We start from the raw sequence: 23958 nt of genomic DNA, 5'->3' as shown, positions 1-23958 counted from the left end.
TATTTTTGTTTGACGAGATGTGGCTTTGTTTTTAAACTGCTTACTTAAGCCAAAGTAGCATCTGTTAGCCAATACAATTCTTCTTTTTATTTCACAACTGATGTCGTTTGTTGTGTTTACGGCGTTGCCGAGGTACACGAAGTCTTTTACTACCTTAAAATTATAGGAACCCACTTCAACAGTTGGCCCGATCTCTATGGACGCATTGCGCGTCGACACCATCAACTTAGTCCTCCCGCCGTTTACTGCCAGACCCACTTTAGCAGATTCTCCTTCGACCTTCATAAAGGTATCTGTTACTTCTTTTACTGATCGTCCCATGATGTCTATATCATCAGCATAAGCAAGTAACATGTGGCTATTGGTGTAGATTGTGACGTTTGCCTCTCGTTTAACCTTTTCCAACAGGATGTTGAAAAGATCACACGAGAAGCTGTATCCTTGCCTGAAACCTCTTTTGGTACAAAATTCTTCGGAGAGGTTCTTTCCTATTTTAACTGAGGATCTCGTGTCAGTCAAAGTCATTTTACAAAACCGAATGAGCTTTGCGGGCATACCAAATTCAGACCTGGAATACCTTTGGACGTAATGGGCTGTCGAAGGCTGCTTTATAATCGAGAAAAAGGTGGTAGGTGTCGATCTTCATCTCTTGGGTCTTCTCCAGGATTTGCCGCAGGGTAAATATCTGGTCAATGGTGGTCTTGTTAGGTCTAAAGCCGCATTGGTATGGTCCAATTATCTCGTTGACCATAGGCTTTAGTCGCACAATATCCCTGACACGATCTTGTAGGCAATCTGAAGTAGACTTATGCCCCTATTGTTAGAGCATACAGTCTTATCTCCTTTCTTATGGACGGGGCACAGGATACTCAGGTTCCAATCGTCGGGTACTCGTTTTTCCTGCCAGATGGTGCTAACTAGATGATGCATACACCTTATCAGCGTGTCGCCTCCGGTTTTGAACATCTCGGATGGTATTCTTCAGCCGGTTTATTGGCTGGGCGGTATACATTCAATACCATCTTCTGGGATTGGATCTGTGGTATCTTCGTCGTCTTCGCTGGATACCAACAGGTTTGAAAAATGCTCTTTCCATATCCTGAGCACACTATCTGTATCAGTTACCAAATTACCTTGATGGTATCTACAGGAGGAGGTGCCTGTACCAAAGCCATCAGTTTGATGCTTCACCCTTTCATAGAATTTTCGCACTTCATTCTGTCTCCTGTACATCTCGATTTGTTCACACTCCCGCTTTTTCATCTCTCTCTTTTTCCTGCGGAAAAGACGTTGCTCCTCTCTCCTTTTCTCTCGACACCTCTCTCGTGCGCTACGCGTTGCTACTGATTGTAAAGTAGCCCTTTGTACCGCATTTTTCTCTTCGGTAGTAGCACGACACTCCTGGTCATACCATGGATTCCTTGGTGGAGGTCTCTGGTATCCAAGTACTGATTTTGCGGCTGTTTGTATGTCATTGTCCTGATATGTTATCGGGACGAGGACTGCTTTGATTAAGCAGTTGGGCCAGTTGAGTGGAATATGCTGTGACTATCTGTTGTGATTGCAGCTTACCGATGTCCAACTTCCGTGTTGTGTCTGTTTGCGCTTTGTTTGCTACGTTTAATCTGGTACGTACCTTTGCTGCAACAAGGTAGTGGTCCGAGTCTATGTTTGCACCTCAGAACGATCGTACATGCAACACGCTCGATGCATGTCTTCCATCTATCACAACGTGATCAATTTGATTTCTTGTTCTTTGATCTGGCGACAGCCAGGTGTCTTTGCATATTGTATTATTTCACCCAATCATGTATAGTGTTGGAATATAAACTATATCGGTCCACTCCTACGAGTACCTCCCCCACAAAAGTTCAAAATTTTTCTGTAAAATTATGTGAGAGATAACTCTTGAAGGGAACAATCGATTTGGTCCAAACATTGCACATCGTATTATTCTTTTCAGATAAAGAACAGGTTCGAATATGGACAATATCGATCCACTACTTCGGTACCTCCAACACAAAATTCGGAAAATGTGAAAGCTAAGAGCTTCCCTCGGATCGTTTTGAAATTTTTTCAGTAGATTGTCCTAGCTGCCCCCTTTGCAACTGTACAATTTTTTCTCCGGAGTAAGTCCAAACTTCCTGAGATAACGGCCCAAAAGCTAACAAAAGCCCTGTCGGCAAAGGCTTGTGTGCCTTCCAAACTTAGGGCGCAGACAACTGACAACGCAACTCAAGTTTAGTGGCAATACAAGATAGACCCATTAAACTATTAGGGGTCGATTATGGACAGCAACCCAACTCCAGTTGCGTTGCCCACAGCAATTTTAGGGGTCGATTATGGATAGCAACCCAACTCCAGTTGCGTTGCCCACAGCAAATTTAGTAATAGAATTTTCTATTTCCGCATTAAAATTTATACGTTTTACAATTAAATTAATAGCTGAAGGTTCAAAACACTGATATTATATGAATTTGACAAAAATTTTCGTCTTTTTGCCAATTTTAATTGCATGATTTTCTCTTCTGGCAAAGAAAGTACAGTTGAGTTGCTATCCATAATCGACCCCTAATAGTTTAATGGGTCTATCTTGTATTGCCACTAAACTTGAGTTGCGTTGTCAGTTGTCTGCGCGACTGAGACGAAATGTTGTACCAGTAATGTCAACTCAACTGGGTGGTCGATAAACATGTTATCGATCAGTGTTTTTTCAAACTTGTGAACTCTATTCACAAAAAAAAAAAACATTTCAAAAATAATAGCGCTTTGGATAACTCTTTTGTGTATTCTGGACAATATTTTAATATTTTGGCTGAGTTTTCGAGCAAATTTGGAAAACAACCTAAGATTGGAATATAACCTGCCCATTGAATCTTCGGATCGTCAAGTTTTATTTCCTGTCCCAAAAAATGATAAGTTCGGTGGAATTATTTTTTGATGATGAAGAAAATGTAAATTGCATCTATTAGAAGAAATTTGAGGGACAAGTCGAATCCTTTGGAATTGCCATCTGCACTGTAAGCTGATGATCATGTGGAAAGATCTGTATAATCAGTAAATTATTTCAGGTTTAAGGCGTATTTTGGATTGCCAAAGGATACCGTAGTTTACGTTGTGGAAACGTTAAAGGATGACTACAAAGAAAGTTACAGATCAACAGGAATACCCCCACTTTTAAAAGTGTGCGCAGCGTTGCGATTCTTGGAGGACGGAAGTTTCCAAAAGTCCCATTGCAATGATTTCAACAATTGCATGGCTCAATCTACATTGTCGAGAGTGGAAGTTGTCCACTTGATAGAGGACAAATTGTGCCAAAATTGGATCGTTTCGAAGTTGACAGAGGAGGAAAAAAGGCAAAATAAAAACCATTTTTATTCAAAAACGAAATTCCCTGGTGTAGTTGGCTATATAGATGGAGGATGTTCGTCATTTGTACTTAAACTGAACCTACTGTATTTGTCACCAAATTCATTTGCAAAAGATTTGCGGCTATCCGCTCCAAAGGCGATAAATTCACTTATTGTGATGGACCACCACCAGTGTCGTTAAATTTATTTTATTTTGAGGTATTTTCTTTTTCAACTTCGCTTTAAGGCAGGGTCGAGCTTCTTTGCTTAGACCGTGTAGTGAGGGCGCCCACTGAGTTGTTTTTGCATTTGCTTCTCTCTCTCACGTACAGTGCAAATGAATGAAAACAAACAAAAACATAATGTGGTTGTTGCTTTTTTCACTCATACGTTCATACATGTCTTCGCTTTGGCTGTATTTCTGTGGTCGTCGCTGCTTTAAGGTGTTCGTGTTGGAGATTCATGGCTGTTTAAACTGTCCGAAATGGACCTCCACGCTTCATCCGCTGTGGCTTTGGTTTCACCAAAACTCCCGAACTCCTCGGGCTAAGTTTGGATTTTTACTCAGTTTATCAATTAATATTTCGAACTGCTGCTTTGTCGTTATTTTCACCATATTGATACACAAAATTAATTAATGATGCAAAGAATCAATAATTGTTAACAAAATGTTTATTTTACCTTCTATTTTACTTCTTGTTTCTTCGAAAATGTTCACTGCAACTGAAAATTGGTGGTTGCTGAAAAACAGCCGCTTCGTCAACTGAGATTCGCAACTTCAGTTGAGAGTTGCCATACGTGGATCAATTTTGACAACTGGCAACGCCACTCAACGATAATTGTTATCGATGATCGACCCCTAAAAATGATCTAAGGGGTTGACTATGGATAGCAACTCAACTGTAGTTGCGTTGCCAGAAGAGAAAATCATGCAATTAAAATTAGTAAAAAGACGGAAATTGTTGTCAAATCCAATCAATATCAGTGTTTGTTATGCGGAAATAGAAAATTATATTACTAAGGGGTCGATCGTCGATAACAATTATCATTGAGTGGCGTTGCCAGTTGTCAAAATTGATCCACGTATGGCAACTATCAACTGAAGTTGCGAATCTCAGTTGACGAAGCGGCTGTTTTTCAGCAACCACCAATTTTCAGTTGCAGTGAACATTTTCGAAGAAGCAAGAAGTAAAATAGAAGGAAAAATAAACATTTTGTTAACAATTATTGATTCTTTGCATCATTAATTAATTTTGTGTATCAATATGGTGAAAATAACGACAAAGCAGCAGTTCGAAAACTGAGTGAAAAACCAAACTTAGCCCGAGGAGTTCGGGAGTTTTGGTGAAACCAAAGCCACAGCGGATGAAGCGTGGAGGTCCATTTCGGACAGTTTAAACAGCCATGAACCTCTAACACGAACACCTGAAGAGTGGCAGAGTCTGGATTCACTTTAAAGCAAAGTTGAAAAAGAAAATGCCTCAAAATAAAATAAACTTCAACGACACTGGTGGTGGTCCATCATAGGAAGTGAATTTATCGCCTTTGGAGCAGACATCAGCAAATCTTTTGCAAATGAATTTGGTGACAAATACAGTAGGTTCAGTTTAAGTACAAATGACGAACATCCTCCATCTAAATAGCCAACTACACCAGAGAATTTCGTTTTTGAATAAAAATGGTTTTTATTTTGCCTTTTTATACCCTCAGCCTTTAGGCTAAGGAGGGTATATACACTTTGATACGATGAAAATGTGCCTCATCGAAATAACGGTTTTAGACCCCAAGTATGTTTGGACGAAATGTGTTTCAGACAATTTGGAGTCGATCTAGCCATGTCCGTCCGTCTGTCTGTCCTGCTGGCTGGAGCGCACGATAACTCTCGAACCGATGAACCGATTCGGTTCAAATTTTGGCTTTAGTAATATTTTGCCCAAACTTAGTTTAAGTTCGAAGATTAGCTACATCGGTCCACTCCTTCCTGTACCTCCCCCACAAAAGTTCGAAAATGTTCGGAAAGTTTGTGCGCACGATAACTCTTGAAGCGAGTTACCGATTTGGTCCATACTTTGTCTAGCGTAAACTTTCTACCAGAGTAATGTGAGGTTCCAATATGGTCTCAATAGGTCCACTCCTTCGGGTACCTCCCACACAAAATTTCGGAAAAGTTCAGTTTAGGGCCATCTCTCGAATCGCTTTGATTTTTGATTTAGCAACTTGTATTCACTGCCCTCCATACGACGGTACAAGTTTCATCAGGGGCAAGTCCATACTTCCTGAGAAAATAGAATGAAAGTCGCAAAAAAACCCCTATGACACCCTGTGAGGTGGTTGGAGCGCAAGATAACTCTCGAACGGATCTGCCGATTCGGTCCAAAATATGACCTTAGTAATATTTTGTTCAAACATAGTTTTAGTTTGAAGATAAGCAATATCGGTCCACTCCTTCAGGTACCTCCCCCACAAAAGTTCAAAAATGTTCGGAAAAATTGTTCGTACGGTAACTCTTGAAGGGATTGGCCGAATTGGCCAGGCCAGATATAGATCAGGTTCAAATATGGACTATGCTTATCCATTTCATCCGGTACCTCCCACGCAAAATTTCGGATAAGTTCACTTTAAGACCAAATATCGATTAACTTTGGCTTTTATTGAAGCAACTTGCATTCGCTGCCTCAATTACGATGTTAAAAGTTTTTTTAGGGGCAAGTCCATACTTCTTGAGCAAACAGCCCGAAGAGCGTAAAAACCCCCTATGACACCATATGTTGTGGCTGGAGATCCACTTCCATAACGGTCAATGTCGATCCATTTCTTTTAGTATCTCCTCCGCAAAACTTTTGATCTTTAATCCTAATCAACATTTTTGTCGGTTCAAACGCTCAATTTTTTTAAAACCCCCTACATACATACGTATTTTGGGAAAAAATTGTTTCAGTATATGCGGGTATACCTCTGTCGACAAAGCCGACTGATACTTTTTTACTTGTTTCCTCCTCTGTCAACTAAGAAACGATCCAATTTTGGCACAATTTGTCCTCTATCAAGTGGACAACTTCCTTCAATACTCTCGACAAAGTAGATTGAGCCATGCAATTGTTGAAATCATTGCAATGGGACTTTTGGAAACTTCCGTCCTCCAAGAATCGCAACGCTGCGCACACTTTTAAAAGTGGGGGTATTCCTGTTGATCTGTAACTTTCTTTGAAGTCATCCTTTAACGTTTCCACAACGTAAACTACGGAATCCTTTGGCAATCCAAAATACGCCTTAAACCTGAGATAATTTACTGATTATACAGATCTTTCCACATGATCATCAGCTTACAGTGCAGATGGCAATTCCAATGGATTCGAATTGTCCCTCAAATTTCTTCTAATAGATGCAATGTCCTGTATATTTTCTTCATCATCAAAAAATAATTCCACCGAACTTATCATTTTTTGGGACAGCAAATAAAACTTGACGATCCGAAGATTCAATGGGCAGGTTATATTCCAATCTTGGGTTGTTTTCCAAATTTGCTCGAAAACTCAGCCAAAATATTAAAATATTGTGCAGAATACACAAAAGAGTTATCCAAAGCGCAATTATTTTGAAAATGTTTTTTTTTTTTTGGCGAATAGAGGTCACAAGTTTGAAAAAACACTGATTGATAACATGTTTATCGACCACCCAGTTGAGTTGACATTAATGGTACAACATTTCGTCTCAGTCGCGCAGACAACTGACAACGCAACTCAAGTTTAGTGGCAATACAAGATAGACCCATAAATTTGCTGTGGGCAACGCAACTGGAGTTCGGTTGCTATCCATAATCGACCCCTAATAATTCTATTAATTTTTGTTAGCAAAAGAATTCTTTAAAAATTTAAATTTTTGCTTTTTTACAAATACATACATACGTAATACAAATTAGACGTTACGACACGTCAATTTGCAATTGAAATAAAAAATATTTTTTGTTTGAATATCGAAGGCATACTCCCTTCCTCTTTAGAAAGAATTGCAGTATCAAATTCCCAAAGAAATCAACCCGAATTAAAATATCTGCACAGCATATTTTGTATTGCTAAGTTTATATTTGAACACATAAAACTCATTATGAAATCAACTTACATTTCTAAAATTACTAAGTATTTATATAAGTGGTGACTGAGTTAAATCCAAAATGAAAACAAGACACAATTTTTGAGTTCTATATGTATTTAATTAAAAATATTAAACGATAGTAGAAGAAACATCTCCTTGGCGGGCTGATACAAATACAACACACATCCATGGAAATTACTTAAAGTACATTTATATTTAGTTTTTTTTTTTTTTTTTTTGTATTATTTTTTGGTACATAATGACGATGATGGTGATTTGACTTCAAAACACATAATTTGTATGGTAAATTACATTCATTATTAAGGTAGGTTTTAAATGTTGCTATTTCTGCTGCACTGCTGATTCATACAAATATAAAATGGCATAAATGTGAACTTCAATATATGAGAAGTATATAGTGGGGTATATATTGAATAAACATATTCTAGATTCTATGTTATATGTTCCATATCTTGTTATTTTGTTTGTTATCCTAACATTGATGAATTCGTATGCTGGGATAATCACTTTTCAAAAACCAAACAAACTAAGACAATGCTGAAAAGACAATTCAATAAGAGCAACTATAAATTTGGTGTTTTATTAGTTTTGTTACTGTATTCAAGCTTTGCATTCACAGTCCATCATCGAACTTATGTTGTTGTTATTGTGTGTTAAAAGCTACGGCCTCCCGATAAATTATTTGCGCTTTTTGCTGCTGCTGTTTGCAGAAGTAGTAGTATTGTGAGAAAATGAATTGTTGTTTGATGTTGTGCTTGTTGTTGTTGCCAACTGATGCTGCTGATGTTGTGACGACTTATGCGTAGCAGTATCATGCGATTTATTTTTTAATTTGGCAACTGCAGCACCATTCCCACCACTATTACCGCCGCTGCCGCCAGTTGTACAAGCAGCGGTGGCAGCAGTTTCTCACTTCTTACCGGGAGGCGCCAAAGGTTGGCCGCGATCCTTTCCTCGCAATTTAATACCAATCACACGCTCGATTTTGCCAAGGATCATATTATTGGGAATACCACGTCCAGCCTCGTAATCTGTAACAATTTGTTGTTTTTCACAGATTTTCTATAAATACCATCACAAGAAAGAAAAAATATGTTATATTTAGTCCGAGATTATTTGAAATTCGTGGAATGAGTGAAGAATTGCAAACTTACAGTAGCGAGATCCTTTTGACTTAATCCTTTAGCCTGGCGTCCTTGCATAATAAGTTTGCCAACATCCAAAGGAATTTTCTCGTGCTTCAGCTCTTCCGTTTCACGATCCAATTTGGCAGTGTTCTTTGTTGTAACATGTTGTTTGTTGGTGCCAGCATTGACTGGAAATATAGAAAAAGGGAACAAAATTAAATGGTTAGCAATATATACAATCATATATAAATCGCAAGGGATGAGGATGACTCCGGAAGTTTTCAATTCAAACAAATCATCTTAACAATCAACAATCCATCATTCCAACACCGAAATCATAAAAGGCAACTAATACACTCCCCAAAATTACTTCATTTATTGACTTTTTAACTAATACTGACGAAAAAGAAAAATAATAGCCAAAAAATTCACTATCCACTTTCTCCATGAGGAGCGTCTCGGGTAATAATAACGGCCTTTCTATCAATTTTCGAAGCTTTGGAGCAGAAGTAAACGCTTCGACTTCCGGTCTCCTTTATGAGTTCTTCGAGGAATGATGTAGTTCCTCAGTTGATATAGCCCTTTTAGCCGATATAGGGTGCGGGATTACCTTCCGTTGCAAGTTCTTGCCAGTAGAGAACACGTTTGAGTGCGATCGACTAACCGGTTTGTTTTGTGGAAGTCTTCTTTTGCTAGAGTCTCCCTGTGTCCTCCATTCTGGACCAAGCTCACACTTTGAGGCAGTGGTTGAAGGCCGTGGAAGGTCAGTTGGATGTATTGTCCGCTGGACTTCCTGTCTCGAGGCGTCATAAATTGAAGGAGTATTCTGTTGTTTTGAAAATTTGTTATTTGTGCTATTGATATTCATATATTGGGGGTACAGAGAGTCTACCATAACATGTGCAGAAGATCACTACTTAGATAACATTTTGTTCGGCAATAGTTTCCTTTACTCAAATTGTCCGATAAAGGAGATTATGATCGCATGTGGCGTAATTCAAGATGAATATAATTAATATAATTGGCTACTAACCCTACGAGTGAAGTAGCCAACGTATTCGACATAGGACAGTCTATGGTGTGACATCTGAAAAAGGTCATAAAATTTTTTTAGAATAATGACAAATATACCTACCTATTATTTTAATCTAACCTGCAAATGCAGTTATGGAGAAATTTCTCTAGACAAATCATATTCTATTCGACCAATTATTCGTACAAATATGTAAGTGTTTTTGACATTTTTGAAACAATATGCACTGTAAATATGTAACGATTCTTCCAAAAAAAATAAGAGAATGTGCCATAAATCCTACTTTTGGTGGGAAAGGATATCTATCGACCATCCATATCCCTATTCAACATAACTAATTATAAAGTGGACGTGGTACATATAAGATTTATACCGGCAAAAAAGAAAACAATACGCGTGATTTCTAAAATAGGCAAGACGCCATTAAAAATAAACTACAAAACAATAACAAAATTCTTATCTTAATAAAATACCCAGCCAACAATTTTTGCCGATGGCTCTGATATCAGATTTTTTTCCGAGATTTCGTAACCTTTCTTTCCGATTATTTTCCGAGTGCTCTGCACAATCTCGGAAGGGAAATTTTGATTTGTTTTCTTTCCGATTATTTTCCGAGTGCTCTGCACAATCTCGGAAGGGAAATTTTGATTTGTTTTCTTACTGATTAGTTTCCGAGTACTCTGCACATAATCTGAAAGAATTTTTGATCTGTGTATTTTTCTCGCGAGCAAAAATCCCGAACTCTGGTTGAGAGTTAATTGTATACAAACAACGCCAGCGGCAAGGGAAATTTCTTTGCTTTGTTTGCATGCTGTACCTTGTTTTTTAGTTATTTCGCAGCAGTTAAGTGAGTAAGACGTAGCGGAACAAATTATTGTGTGTTTTAAAACAAATTACAATTGGAAGTTTGCATACACATTTTGTAAAAAGATGTTTATAATAACAAATATTGTTAATTCTATTTTAGATACGCCAAATAAAGAACAACATCGTGATGACACATGGAAACTTTATTAGGAAAAGTTGTGTTTTATAATTTTGCAAACACACAATATCAGCGGGCAGCAGCAATGAATACTATTAAATCCAACTTGTGAAGATGATGAAATAAAGAATAAAAAAATTCGCATTAAACATCCGAACATTTTCCGAAATATAAATCACCGGATTTTTTTCCGATTTTCGGATAAAACCTTACGAAAATATTCAGATTTTTTTCCATATATGGGATAAAATATCCGATAATCTTCCGATTTTTTTCCGAATATCGGATCAAATATCCGATAATCTTCCGATTTTTTTCCGAATTTCGGATCAAACATCCTATAATCTTCCGATTTTTTTCCGAACATCGGATCAAACATCCGATAATCTTCCGATTTTATTCCGAATATCGGATCAAACATCCGATAATCTTCCGATTTTTTACCGAATATCGGATCAAACATCCGATAATTTTCCGATTTTTTTCCGAATATCGGATCAAACATCCGATAATCTTCCGAATATTTTCCGATTTTCGAATGTTCCTTCCGAGTTTTTTCCGAAATTGTGCAGATAATCGAAAATTCCCTTAAAATTTCCCTTTTTTTCATTCGAGTTTTTTTGCGAATTCGTTCAGAATTCGGAAAGAAACTCTAATATTCCTTCCGATTTTTTTCCGATAAAACTCTCCGAATTCGTGGGCACCTTCACACAATTTTGTTCCGATTTCTGAACGAATTCGACATCAGAATCGCATACTTGTGCAGAGTTTCGTTCCGAATTCGGAAAAAAATCGGAAAAAATTGTTAGCTGGGTAGCCACATTTAAGTGTGTGTGAGTGTGACTATGTTCAACAAAAATGTTTTCAATGCGTAAATAAAAATACCTCAATATTGTGCTTTTATGATGAAATTAAATAAAACAATTATTAAAGAGGTCACCCCACACACAGGTAAATTAACCTAATTTTGATATACAATGAATGCATTCGCTGCCCGGTATACACCATTCCATTGCATGTGTATACATAACCTAAACATTTTGCATAAAATTAAAAATATCTTTTATTTTTTACTTACATTTTTGTGTAGTCTCCACAGCTTGTCCCTGTCGACGAGCTTGGTTAATGGCTGATTCAGATTTTAGAACAGAAGCTTTAGGAGCCTTCTTTCTAATAACAGTTACCGTATCCCAATCCGACATGTCTCTTACTCTTATGTACTCTTACAAATACTATAATACAAAAAATATATATATATTTACTAAAGATATATCAGTCTTGGAAAGTTGTCCTTCACTGCTGCCTTATTAATTGATAATAACTTAAGAAATATATTCTTACAATTTATAGTTTAAAATGTATATATTAAATATTTTCTTATTTCCAGAAGAATCCAAAACGTTCAATGTGTTATTTTTTACTGCACACAGTTGTATAAAATAGTATAATTGATGTCACCTAGTGTTGCCAACATAAATATATACTATTGTAATTAGTGGATTGACTAAGAAACGTAACGTAATGACCCCGTGTGCCCACAAACCATGGCAGAACTACCAGGTAGTGGTGTCACACCAGCTGATTACGATGCCACTACCTGGGTAATTGTGCCATGCCACAATCCCACTGGGTTTGAAATGTCAATTCTATAGTCCCGGTCCACACTAGACTGATTTCATTGAAAGAACTTCATGAAATTAAGCGTTCTCAGATCGAATTCCATACTAAAGTAATTTTATGAAATTGCTAGGGTGGGGAACTCGATCTAAACGCTAAATTTAATGACCGGAACTTACATGGGGACTATAAGAAACCGGGACTTAACTAGTCCCGGCCACACTACAGTAATTTCACTGAAATTTTGACATGAAAGTAAAAGAAAATGTAAAATAAAACGGTCTGTTTGTTTCATACGAATATTTCAACAAAGCAAAATTGCTGAAAGCATGAAACCGTGTACACTAGTTTCTTGAAATTATGCATTTTTTGTCCCGGGCCACACTAGAGTAATTTCACTGAAATTTTCGAGATCGACTTCCATAGTAGAGTTAAATCATAAAATTGATGTTGTGGGGAGTTCGATTTAAGAACACCTAATTTCATGAAATTTTTAAATGAAATTCACGCTAGTGTGGACCTGGACCTACTCTCACTGTCTGTTTCTGCATGTCGAAACGAACATGTGTGCGAATGAAACACGCCCAAACTCATGTGTGTTTTTAAAATTTGTTTTTTTGGTTTGAAGCAAAAGCAAAGATAAAGGCAAAAATATTTCGAAAACTAAAGTTTGGTCATGTTTCATTCGCTCACATTTTCGTTTTGACATACAGAAACAGGCTGTCATTTTGCTTGTATTTGACATTTTCTTTTACTTTTATGTCAAAATTTCAGGGAAAATACTCTTATGTCTGGTTTACATTCGGCATCGTTTCGTGATTTCGAAGGCGTTTCGTGATTTCGCGCGGAATCATGCAAAATTTATCATGATTTCCCATACAAAAATGAAATCATCTCATTTCGTGATTTCAGCGAAATCAACATCGAAATCACAGTACACATGATATACAACCCTGTGTTTGCCTAAAAAAGTACCAAAAGTTGCAACACTTTTCACGTATCACAATAAACAAGGTAGATGGTCAATTGCTGCAACAAATTAATGCTGCCAAATCCGTCGGTATATGTATTCGGAATGCATCTGGGAAATGCCCCAGGTATGTAGTACCAGAGAGCAAAACGCTGAGTTTGCAACTGGAGGGAGTAGACATTCCCTTCAAAACATCCATGAAATACTTAGGCATCAACTTTAACAATCTGCTTAAGTTCAACGTCCACGCGCGCTCTAACATAATAAAAGCAAAGAAAATTTTGGGGAAGTTTTCATATATTCTAAATAGCAAATATTTACCACAGAACACCAAACTGTTGCTATATAAAGTGGCCATACGATCCATCCTTATATATGGTTTTCCAATCTGGTTTACTATTTCTCCCATAGTTGCCAAAGAATTGGAAATACTCGAAAGAAAGGTTTTAAGAAAATGCGTCAATAAAAACTTTGAAAATGAGCATAAAAGATACTCCAATACTTACATTTATAACTCTGCAGGTGTTATACCTTTCTGTAAGTATGCTCTTCACCACCATAGAAAGTTTATTGAAACGCTGGCTGCGCACGAGAACTCCCTAATGAGCGCAATATATGAATTGGAATATGACACTTCATGGAATAATTCGCCTTACCTATCATCAGTAGGCATATTGAATGAGGACCCGCTGGATAATGATGATTATATTATGCCACCTTTTTTCACCACCGCACTGCCTGGTTCCCATAGAGGATAATTTTTAATTTCTGTGATAAAAAAAAAAACAATAATTTAGTTATACAATTTTACAATCTACAATAATATTGTTTGTATATACTACTGCTCAGTACTTTAAGAGCGTTCGTTTTATAATGTAATATCTACTTACCAATTTGTACTCTACATACATTAACGCTGTTTTCCACATTATGAACAGCTCTCTGTTTGTTATTTAGTTTTTAATTTGTTTATTGTTATTTATTTATTTTTTATACAGACGATATAGCTCTGTTCGATACTGTTAAGAGACCTCGAGCAAGTCTCGTTTTCTTTATCTTTGTTTACATTTCTTTTTTGCTTTTTTACTACTTCGCATTGTAGCATATTGTACATTCATTGTTAGTTAGAACAAGACAACAATAGTTCTATGAATTATCAATGTTATCATTTCACGTTGTATACCTGTACCACCGAAAAGAAGAAGACTCGAATAAAAAATACTATACTATACTATTGCTGCAACAAAAAATTTTAGTATCAAAATTTGTAAACAATGTGAATAAAATATTAAATTACTTTTCTTAAATGCTCTTTTTCATTGTTTTCCCGTACTTTTTTAATGGTAATGTTAGAAAAAAGAGCGAATTGTCAAAAATTTATTAAAAATTCCGGGAACGGAAAAACGACGGATATTGCAAAAACTCCAACATAAATGTCAAAATCAACGTATCACCAATCATATCATGATCATGCTTGCTGCTGGTTTCTACTAGACCAAAATTGTATGGCAGAAATCAGGAGAAGAACACAACTGTTATCGATCAAAATTTATTATGATGCTTCAACGATAAAATCTGTTTTTATTTTTCCATTTGTTGGAACCATACACAATTAATACGATATATAGATAATTTTACGATAATTTTCGAAATAAAGTTGTAAAGTTCTATATTGTCGTATATTTTTTATGACTAATACAATTTACAATAACTTGTTTTGAAAATTCATGTTCGATCAGCTGCGCATATGCATCTACCTTGATTATTGTGATATGTTTGAAATCAACAAAAAATAAGTGTAAACACCGTGGTGTATTTCAGGATTTCGTGAAATCCAGTGGATTTTGGAGCACAAGTGTAAACTTGGCATTAATGTCAAAACTCATCGGATTTTTCTTGCTTGCGTCACTTTATTTCTGGTAAAGAATAAAGGTAGAAACACAATGACTTTTGTTGCTTGACTGAGGCCGTGATAGAATCATTCCTTTCCTGGCATTCCTTTATAATTCGACATTTGGGAATCAAGCAATGCAAGCCACGATTGATTCTGACACGGCCTTGATTGAGTTTTTACCTTATGTGCGGACCAGGGGCTGGATTCTTGTTCTATGAAAAGTATTTTCATTATAATTTTTTCATTTGACATTTATTTCCTTTTAAAGTTTTCATTTCAAATTTTCATAGAACTAGAATTGAGCCCCAGGACGTATGCTTGGTTTACATTTACGAAATCCACTCGACTTCAACTGTCAATTCCTTTACGTATAGGTCAAATGAAATTCAATGGATTTCAGATGAGTTTTCATTTGACGGAGTTAACAGTTGAAATCGAGTGGATTTCGTAAATGTAAACGAAGCATTATTATGCTACGTGAAAAGAGTTGCAACTTTTGAACTTTTGGTACTTTTTAATAAGTAATAACCGGGTTGTATATCATGAGTACTGTAATTTCGCTGAAAGAAATGAGTTAAAATCTAGTAGATTTCGTAAATGTAAACTTTCTATAAGCAAGCTTTATATCATGTGGAGGAAGCAGATTCAATGTGTAACCATACAGCTTTGTTTACATATGTTTTGATTTAACTTTTTCCAACTGTGCACATCATCATTTAACAATTGATTATTCACACATTACAATTTAAATTGTTTTGCTTTTATTAACTTTTTCACCCACCAACTTTAACAAACTCAACGGACAATAATGGCAGATACGGATAATTCAGATGAAACTCCCGAGATGTCGGTCGTTGCATCAAATTGCGAAAAAGCGTCAGCTCATCCCAATGTCATACCCGGCGAAAAGCTAGCATCTATTGAGGAGATTGTGCAAAATGATCCAGAATGCTACGAATTGGATTTAAATCATCATCGCATTGATAAACTAGAGCATTTGGAGCCATTGAAAAACATTGAACGATTGTATTTACGTTGGAATTTAATTAAGAAGATTGAAAACTTACATACTTTAACAACGTTGGTGGAATTAGAGTTGTACGACAATCAATTGACGAAAATTGAGAATCTGGATGCACTAGTCAATCTTGAGATTTTGGACATAAGTTTTAATCGCTTGACTAAAATTGAAAATCTGGAAAAGCTAACCAAACTGGAGAAGCTATTTTTGGTTGCCAACAAAATTACACAAATTGAAAACATAGAAATGCTAACAAACCTAACCATGCTGGAGTTGGGAGACAATAAAATAAAACGCATTGAAAATCTTGATTCCCTCGTTAATTTACGTCAATTATTTTTGGGAAAAAACAAGATAGCCAAAATTGAAAATCTTGATAAATTAACGAATTTGGAAATTTTAAGTCTTCAAGCAAATCGCATTGTAAAAATTGAAAACTTGGACAAACTTAGCAACTTATCTGAATTGTATCTCTCCGAGAATGGTATAGAGAAAATCGAAAATTTGGATGCTAATACACAGTTGGATACGTTGGATTTGGCTAAGAATCGTTTGAAGACAATTGACAACATATCATGTTTGCAGCAATTGGAAGAACTATGGTTAAACGATAACGCCATTGATGACTGGAAAAATGTGGAAAATCTCAAAGAGAATAAATCACTGAAAACTGTATATTTGGAACATAACCCAGTAGCTAAGGATGTTATGTATCGACCAAAATTAAAGGATATTGCTCCATGGTTGCAGAAAATAGACGCTACCTTATGTCGATGAATGCCGATAATTTTTTAAAGCATTTCGTCATGGTTTTCTTTGTGTCTGACATTAAAGTGTATTATTCATCATCCAAACAAAACGTCATAAGTTCTTAAAGGGCTTAAATTATATTTCTCGTGATTTTGTTGTTTTCACATAACTATTTACCAGTAATAAAACTACATACATGTATTAAAAAAAAGTATATCTGTGTATATTTATAGCGCTTTTTGGAACAATTTCATTACCAGCCTCTATAACTTGTTACTTTATAAAATGCTTTTATTTGGCAGTGTGGCTGACTTCCGTATTGTCAGTTGCTTTGTATTCGTGCATGAAACTAGGGGTTCGAATTATTTTAATTGTAATTCGAGAATTCTATTTGTAATTCGTAACATTTCATTTGTAATTCGAGAATTCCATTTGTAATTCGTATTATTCCATTTGTAATTCGAATTATTCCATTTGTAATTCGAATTATTCTATATGTAATTCGAATTATTTTATTTGTAATTCGAATGATTTTATTTGTAATTTCAAAAAAATAATTCGAATTAAAAATGGAATAATTCGAATTACAAATGAAATAATTCGAATTACAAATGGAATAATTCGAATTTCAAATGGATTAATTCGAATTACAATTGGAATATTTCGAATTTCAAATAGAATAATTTGAATTACAAATGAAATGTTACGAAGATACATTTGAAGGAAAGTCTATTGCTTTTCGTCATGGTAGAATAAGAAAAGGTAGCAGCAATACACAGCTGACTGAACTGGGTTGTAACGTTAGTGTCAAATTTCATATGACATTTTATACATTTATTTTTATTTCGATGTACATTAGGGACATATATTTTTGGGGACAAAAATATATCATTCGGAAAAAACCATTTCCCAGAAAGACTTCTTCATATCAATGATATGTAACCTCCTCCTAGTTCGAACGATAAGCCGCGCAGTAAATTGTTAATATGTGAGGTATTTTGTTAAAATTTAAAAAAAATAAAGCCCTAATAAACATGTGCTTCTTTGATTTCTAAAACAAAACACTGAAACAGCTTCTCCTTTTTCTATGAATTTCCAGCGACCCCAAACTTTTCTGCAAGAATTCTACTTTCTGCGAGAATTTATGCATTTAGTGGAATGATGTGGAAACATAAAAATTGAAAATATAAGGAATTTTCATTCATGTTTTCCAAAATATTCAACCAAATGCGAAAAACTAATAGTTTTTTAAACTCCAATAATTTATAGACATTTCCTTATTTTGTTTACATATACTGTTGACACTAACATTACAAAAACAAATTCCTTTGTGGTTGTTGTTCGAGTTGTTTTTGTTGTAGTATTTACTTTACCTTATATTTGTTCTACCATGGCTTTTCCTATTCATTTAATGTATATTTTATGTGTTTTCGGTTCAAATTTTCGTGAAAACAAGGAAACAAAAATAAAGGAAATTTTGTTTATGTTTCTTTTAATTACGAATGGTATCGTGGAAACGGGTTAATTCGTGTACGTCGTTCGACAGGCGAACAACGTAATTGAAACGCTCGTGTGAACATGACATAAGTTCCAATTTACATTAGGCAAGTTTAATAAAAATGATAATTTTTTCTTTTTATATGCTGTTTATATTAGAGCTTTTTGCAGGGTTAACCTTCTTTATAAGGATTTGTTTGAAATATAAGCAAAGGAATTGGCATTTAAAACCCAGTCGGTTTGTTAAATCCGGTTATATATAAACGGGGTATTACCTGCATTAAAACTGTGACATTTTGAAGTACATAGATGTACATTTGTTAAGTAATACGACGCCATGAAATACAGTACTAAAGACAATTTCGAGCATTTACAGAGTAACTGACGTTACGGAAGTCAGCCATACTCCCCACACAGCATCCTCATGATTTACCCTTGAGAAATTCCCTACTCAACAGTTTAATCTTCTCTGTACCCTAATACCTACCAAGATCCCTTAATTGTAATGGAGGTAGGTATATTTTTGTAAAAAATATGTTTTTATTATGATTAGTATAAATGACAGAGATGAGATAAAAATAATATGGAATTTTAAATACTGACTATGAGTAGTGTGTCTATGTAAATAATGGTGGGTGAGTATATTCTACGGATATGCTGTAAAGTGTACGAAATCGGTATTTGAAAATTTGTGATGATTAATAAATAAAAGAAAATAATCAGAAAAATACTAATTTAAATGTCAAGCTTTATATGATATTTATTTATTGCATATAAGAAACCTATTTATAACATAAAAGTCTCAAAGAAAATTATGAAAACTGTTTTTTTTGCTCTTCCAAAAAGCACATGATCGATTTCATCAAAAATATTATAGTAAAAAATATAAAGGCATATTCTTTTGACAAACGAATTCAAATAACGAAATTATGGTATAAAATAGAACACAAATGTTAACAAAATTAAATGAATCGAATATTTTTTAATATCTTTTAGGGACAAAAGAAGTGTGGCTGCATTTTGTTCTTATCGCTCAAATAATTGAATATTTAAGGAGGAGATGGATAATTAAAATCTATTTCTTGTTTTTTTTTCCTTCATTTCATTTTCCAATAAAATTAAATAAAAATATTGAAATTTAATTTGATGTATTACTAGACGCCCCATCAGTTTTAGCTGTTGATGAAGGTGATGATTTTCCAGCAACATCCTCTTTATTCGAAGACGCACCACCAGTCGATGAACTTGGTGAAGAATTTGCTGCAGTAGCACCACCTGCTGCTGCAGTTGCCGCCGCTGAAACACCTATAGATGGTGAAACTAGTAAATGAACAATAAACAAAAACACATAAAAAACATAAGAAACCAAAAATAAAATAAAAATGAAATTATAATTTGTATTGTATACATACCACGCACGTCAATGGCATAGCAATCATCGAGTCGAAGATCATGTTTTTTAATTAACTGGCATTCAGCACCTTCAACCGAAGGAATGGAATATACATACAAATAACCATCTTGAGAAGCAATCAATAGCCTAAAAATATAATCCGTTTTAATAAGATTTAAGGGAAAACTTAAGGCCTGCATACATAAGCTGCCTCGCCTCGCAAGGCAATCAAGCAAGGCAGCTTATGTACTCACCCCTTTATTCTATTTCTTAAAAAAACACACACAAAATTATTTCCTTTATCTTGAATACGTACCTCAATTGTTTTTGTATTTTTGTTATGGCACACATACGCCTAATACCCGCCTCGGGTAAAGTTACAGAAGCAAATGCACGACCCTGACTGAAGACATCCGTTACTTGAGTTGGCAAATAGTTGGAGACAGTCTTGCTGAGAAATCTAAAAAACGAGTAACTTTTTTGAAATGTGGAAAACGCGAAGTTAAATTTTGTGTGTTGTGTATGCATGGTGCATGGATATGACAAGTAGTGGTAGGAATTTACAATGACCAGGATATGTTATAGTTGACAATTGTTAAAAGTGCAAAGAAGACAGTACGAAATACATCAAATGTGTAAATAGCAATTATGTTAGGAAAAATATCGTTGATTGATGTGGGTAGATATTGTTGTAGTATTGGTGATAGTAGTAGTAGTAGTAGTGAAACACAGTACATAATACGGTAAATATGAAAAGAATAGAAAAGAAAATTATAAAAATAAATATTAATTAAATTAAAAATATTTCAAAATTAACAAAGTGAAAAATGGATAAGCCTAGGAAAGAAAGAGCCGCCCACTCACGGTATTATACCGCACACAATTAAATTAATAAGGCAGTCGAAATTTAAAAACAAAGAATAAACATAATTAAAAGTTAAGTGCAGAATTCTTTCCATTGATTAGAACACAAACTTTAACTTTTTAAGCGATAACTTTGATTTAATCAAACTAAAAGTTATATTTCCTTTTATAAGAGGAATATAAATATTTAACGAGATATGGGTTTCTAAAGTTACGATCCATGTTTATAACAGAATCGTTTAAGAGATCGTTAAATTATGTTGCCAACACCGAATTTCTTGTAAACAATTCTATTTCGTACTGAATTTAATACGTAATGTAAAAATTTCAGTACAAAACATAATCTACAATGTGTAAAATTGATTTTTTACAAAAACTCATTTCTTGGGGAACAACTTTCGATTGCAGCTGGACTGTTATAAAAACAACCAGAAATTACCCTTAAACCGGACTTGATACTATTGCTCTAAAAATAATGAATCCAATAATGTTGTAAAATGATTAAAAACCATAACCAATTAGTTTTCTGGGGTATAATACTTTAAATAATTAAAACTAATTTATGAATGGACAAAAACAGAACCTCTACATGTATATAGCATATGTATGCACATAGATTTGACTAAATAAAATTGACATAATCAAAAAATATCTACATACCCCATCCAATCATCTGAAGCTTGTTTTGTATCATTACTATCCGCTGAACTGCGATCCAATCGAAAGATGTGTATTGTTTCAGTGTTTGAGCTTGAAACTAAATATTCAGCGCATGTACTAAATGACAGTGAAGCAATCGAAACGCAACGTTTAAGGCCTCGTCTCAATTCGAACAATTTGGTACCATCTAATGATGAAAAGACCCGAATAACAGTGCCTCGTTCACTTGCTGTGGCAATTTCTGTTCCCGATGGACTAAAAGCCAATGCCGCCAAAGGACTATCGTGTGCTGGTATCATTGTTTTAGCATGTAAATTAATGGCATCAAATATTTGAACTTCACCGGATGTTAAACTGCCGGGATATGCCAGATAACAATGATCCGATGATGAGCTTAGAGCACAAAGACCAGTTGAATTACAGGGAGTATCACGAATGGTATGTACGACTTTCATATCTTGAATATTGTGTATGTAAAGACTCTCTTCCAGACACACAATTAAACGAGCACGATTAAGTTTAACAGCCAATATCGAATTTGAATACGAATAGTTACATATTTCACTTTGTTTCTTAAAATGACAGACCTACAATAAAAGCTTCATAATGATTTATACTTTGGTGATATTTAAAAGAGATTACATACCTTTAGTTTCCTTGGAGCTTTTTGAGAGACAATCGCCACCAACGAACTTTCAAAAAGGCGTTCAATTAGAAAGATTTCTTCTGTTGGACAAGTGTATATTTTATCTAGAGTATTATCAACAGAACCTAGACTATAGAGACTATAACCAGACTTTGTGCCGACAGCTAAAGAACTAAAAAAAAAAAATTGACGGAATTATTATTTTCTCAAAACTTTGGTGTAATTAAGGAACTTACGTTATATTTTGATTAAAGTTGACAAATACTTCACCAGCATCCATGTCTGGTCGAAAAAGTAGGCTCATCATTGAAAGCAATTATTGCAATACCTGTTGATATACAAATTTTAAATTCACAATTTTCATTGAACAAAAAATAAATAGATCAGGATAATTTTCCCGCACTAACCAGCTGTGCTAAATTTTCCCATAATTTTCGCACTAGCTTCAGTCATATTTTTACTAAATGTTTTAGAAATGCATTCCATGACATGGATATATGAGAAAAATTACACATATGCCACTGAAATATACATATATATTTGCAAACAGTATGGCATAAAATGTGGGCCACTTTAGCCAATGAGAGATTTCTACGATCATTCTATTTATCCCAATAGATAAATCTCCCAAAAACAACAAGATTTAACTCTTGTGAATAATATTCATATTTGTACGTATTTGTTGTTTAAATTATCATTTCTAAGCATTAAATGACCACTTCTTTGTGCCAATGTTTATAAATCAAAAAACACTTGAATAAAAGACACAAAAGCACGAAATTAACTTCCAGCAGTGAAAAGTCCTAGGTTTCAGTTGTCCGTCTGCACAACCACACCACTACAAAAAATACATAAAATGACAATTATTCTTTGTGTTGCATTCCGACAATACATTGTTTCTCTGCCAGTCGTTTTAATATACCTTAAAATGCATAGACGAGTTTTTTTGTGCAAAACGAATTTAAATTTGCATTTTGGACAACGAAAATATGCAAAAATAACAACAACTATTAAAAATCATCAGAAATACAAAAATAACAAACTGATAATAAGCGAAACATTTTAAGAATATTTATGTCCGTCATTCACCATACGTACCCACAAAAAGAGGAAAAAACAAAACAATTGATTGGTGTGGCGATTTGCTGGAGATCTAAACTCTGTTTATTTCCTTTTCCCTATGGTTATTTTTCAATATATTCGCCCTTTGTTAATGGAATTATTTTGTAATTTTAATTTGTTTTTTTTTTTTCGAAAGGCGCAGTTGAAATTGTTTTGTATCTCTCTCGTAATGTTTTTATTAACACCACAGGGGGATCTAAAGATCGGAAAGTTGATAGGTAAATGGATCTATAAATCGGAAAACGGATAGGCAGGTGGATCTATAGATGAGCCTAATAGGCCGTTTACATATAACCGGGTTAACCCAGTGGGTCTGGGTTTCAAATGCCATTTCCATTATGTATACTTCAAATAAATCCTCATAAATAAGGTTAACCCTGCAAAAAACTATAATATAAACGCCGTATAAAACCAAATTTACACTTGCACATAAAATATTTTTTTTTTTTTTTTTTGGCAAATACGTTATTAATTTGAAGGATATTTAATGGAGTATATTAATAATAAAGGCCTGGGTACATAAGCTGCTTTGCCTTGTTGCCTTGCTTTCCTGCTTCATTTTTGACATAATAAAAATAAAAGAATAAAGGAGGCCAGGAAAATTTCGAACTGGGTTGTCCTTTTCTTTTTTATTCTTTTATCAGAAGCAAGCAAGGCAACCAGGCGAGGTAGCTTATGTACGTAGGCCTTTAGTCTGTTCGATAACACAAAATTTATACCAATTTGGAGAAGTATTGCAAGTATGTACTTTTTATTTGCAAAGTTATCAAATAGACCTTGTAGCCGATAGATGTAATACCCCGGTTACACTTAGGCCATGTTTATATTGTAGCTTTTTGCAGGGTTAACACTCTTAATGAGGATTTAATTGACGTATACGCAAAAGAATTGTTAAATCCGGTTCTATATAAACCTA

General features: G+C 34.8%; 3 protein-coding genes and 1 long non-coding RNA gene across 8 annotated transcripts; 1 reads left to right on the top strand and 3 right to left on the bottom strand.

Moving 5' to 3' along the window:
- Nucleotides 1-7412: 7412 nt before the first annotated feature.
- Nucleotides 7413-12157, bottom strand: mbf1 (multiprotein bridging factor 1). 2 transcript variants are annotated; one of them, XR_012412159.1, is made up of 5 exons: nt 11950-12058; nt 11687-11840; nt 8618-8778; nt 8059-8525; nt 7413-8000 (listed from the first exon to the last, which is right to left on the bottom strand). XR_012412159.1 is itself a non-coding variant. In XM_073979908.1 (4 exons), exons 2-4 carry the CDS (start codon nt 11808-11810, stop codon nt 8373-8375), a joined length of 438 nt encoding a protein of 145 aa, XP_073836009.1. In that variant the 5' UTR covers nt 11811-11840; nt 11950-12157; the 3' UTR covers nt 7413-8372. The 2 variants fall into 2 exon arrangements, 1 of the variants encoding a protein (XP_073836009.1); XM_073979908.1 differs by having other exon boundaries at nt 7413-8525; nt 11950-12157.
- Nucleotides 12158-13265: 1108 nt separating this feature from the next.
- LOC141402323 (uncharacterized) lies at nt 13266-14332 on the bottom strand. Its single transcript, XR_012412592.1, has 4 exons — nt 14086-14332; nt 13852-13963; nt 13517-13794; nt 13266-13450 (listed from the first exon to the last, which is right to left on the bottom strand). It is a non-coding gene; the product is annotated as an uncharacterized lncRNA (long non-coding RNA).
- A 1422-nt stretch (nt 14333-15754) lies between these two features.
- Nucleotides 15755-17071, top strand: sds22 (protein phosphatase 1 regulatory subunit sds22). Its single transcript, XM_073987095.1, has one exon. It carries the CDS (start codon nt 15898-15900, stop codon nt 16885-16887), a length of 990 nt encoding a protein of 329 aa, XP_073843196.1. The 5' UTR covers nt 15755-15897; the 3' UTR covers nt 16888-17071.
- Nucleotides 17072-19091: 2020 nt separating this feature from the next.
- Atg18a (Autophagy-related 18a) lies at nt 19092-23271 on the bottom strand. 4 transcript variants are annotated; one of them, XM_073987093.1, is made up of 7 exons: nt 23019-23271; nt 22157-22248; nt 21921-22092; nt 21275-21861; nt 20067-20210; nt 19770-19897; nt 19092-19677 (listed from the first exon to the last, which is right to left on the bottom strand). In XM_073987093.1, exons 2-7 carry the CDS (start codon nt 22225-22227, stop codon nt 19496-19498), a joined length of 1284 nt encoding a protein of 427 aa, XP_073843194.1. In that variant the 5' UTR covers nt 22228-22248; nt 23019-23271; the 3' UTR covers nt 19092-19495. The 4 variants fall into 4 exon arrangements, with proteins under 4 accessions (XP_073843194.1, XP_073843193.1, XP_073843195.1 ...); XM_073987092.1 differs by having other exon boundaries at nt 20067-20225; nt 23019-23240; XM_073987094.1 differs by having other exon boundaries at nt 19092-19662; nt 23019-23240.
- Nucleotides 23272-23958: the final 687 nt, after the last annotated feature.

The sequence above is a fragment of the Musca autumnalis genome, unplaced genomic scaffold (genome assembly GCF_047663935.1).
Source record: "Musca autumnalis isolate F117 unplaced genomic scaffold, ASM4766393v1 scaffold_4, whole genome shotgun sequence".
In the NCBI taxonomy this organism is placed as follows: domain Eukaryota; kingdom Metazoa; phylum Arthropoda; class Insecta; order Diptera; family Muscidae; genus Musca; species Musca autumnalis.
The sequence above is the reverse complement of the archived record's forward strand: the minus strand, read 5'-3'. Positions and strand labels throughout refer to the sequence as shown.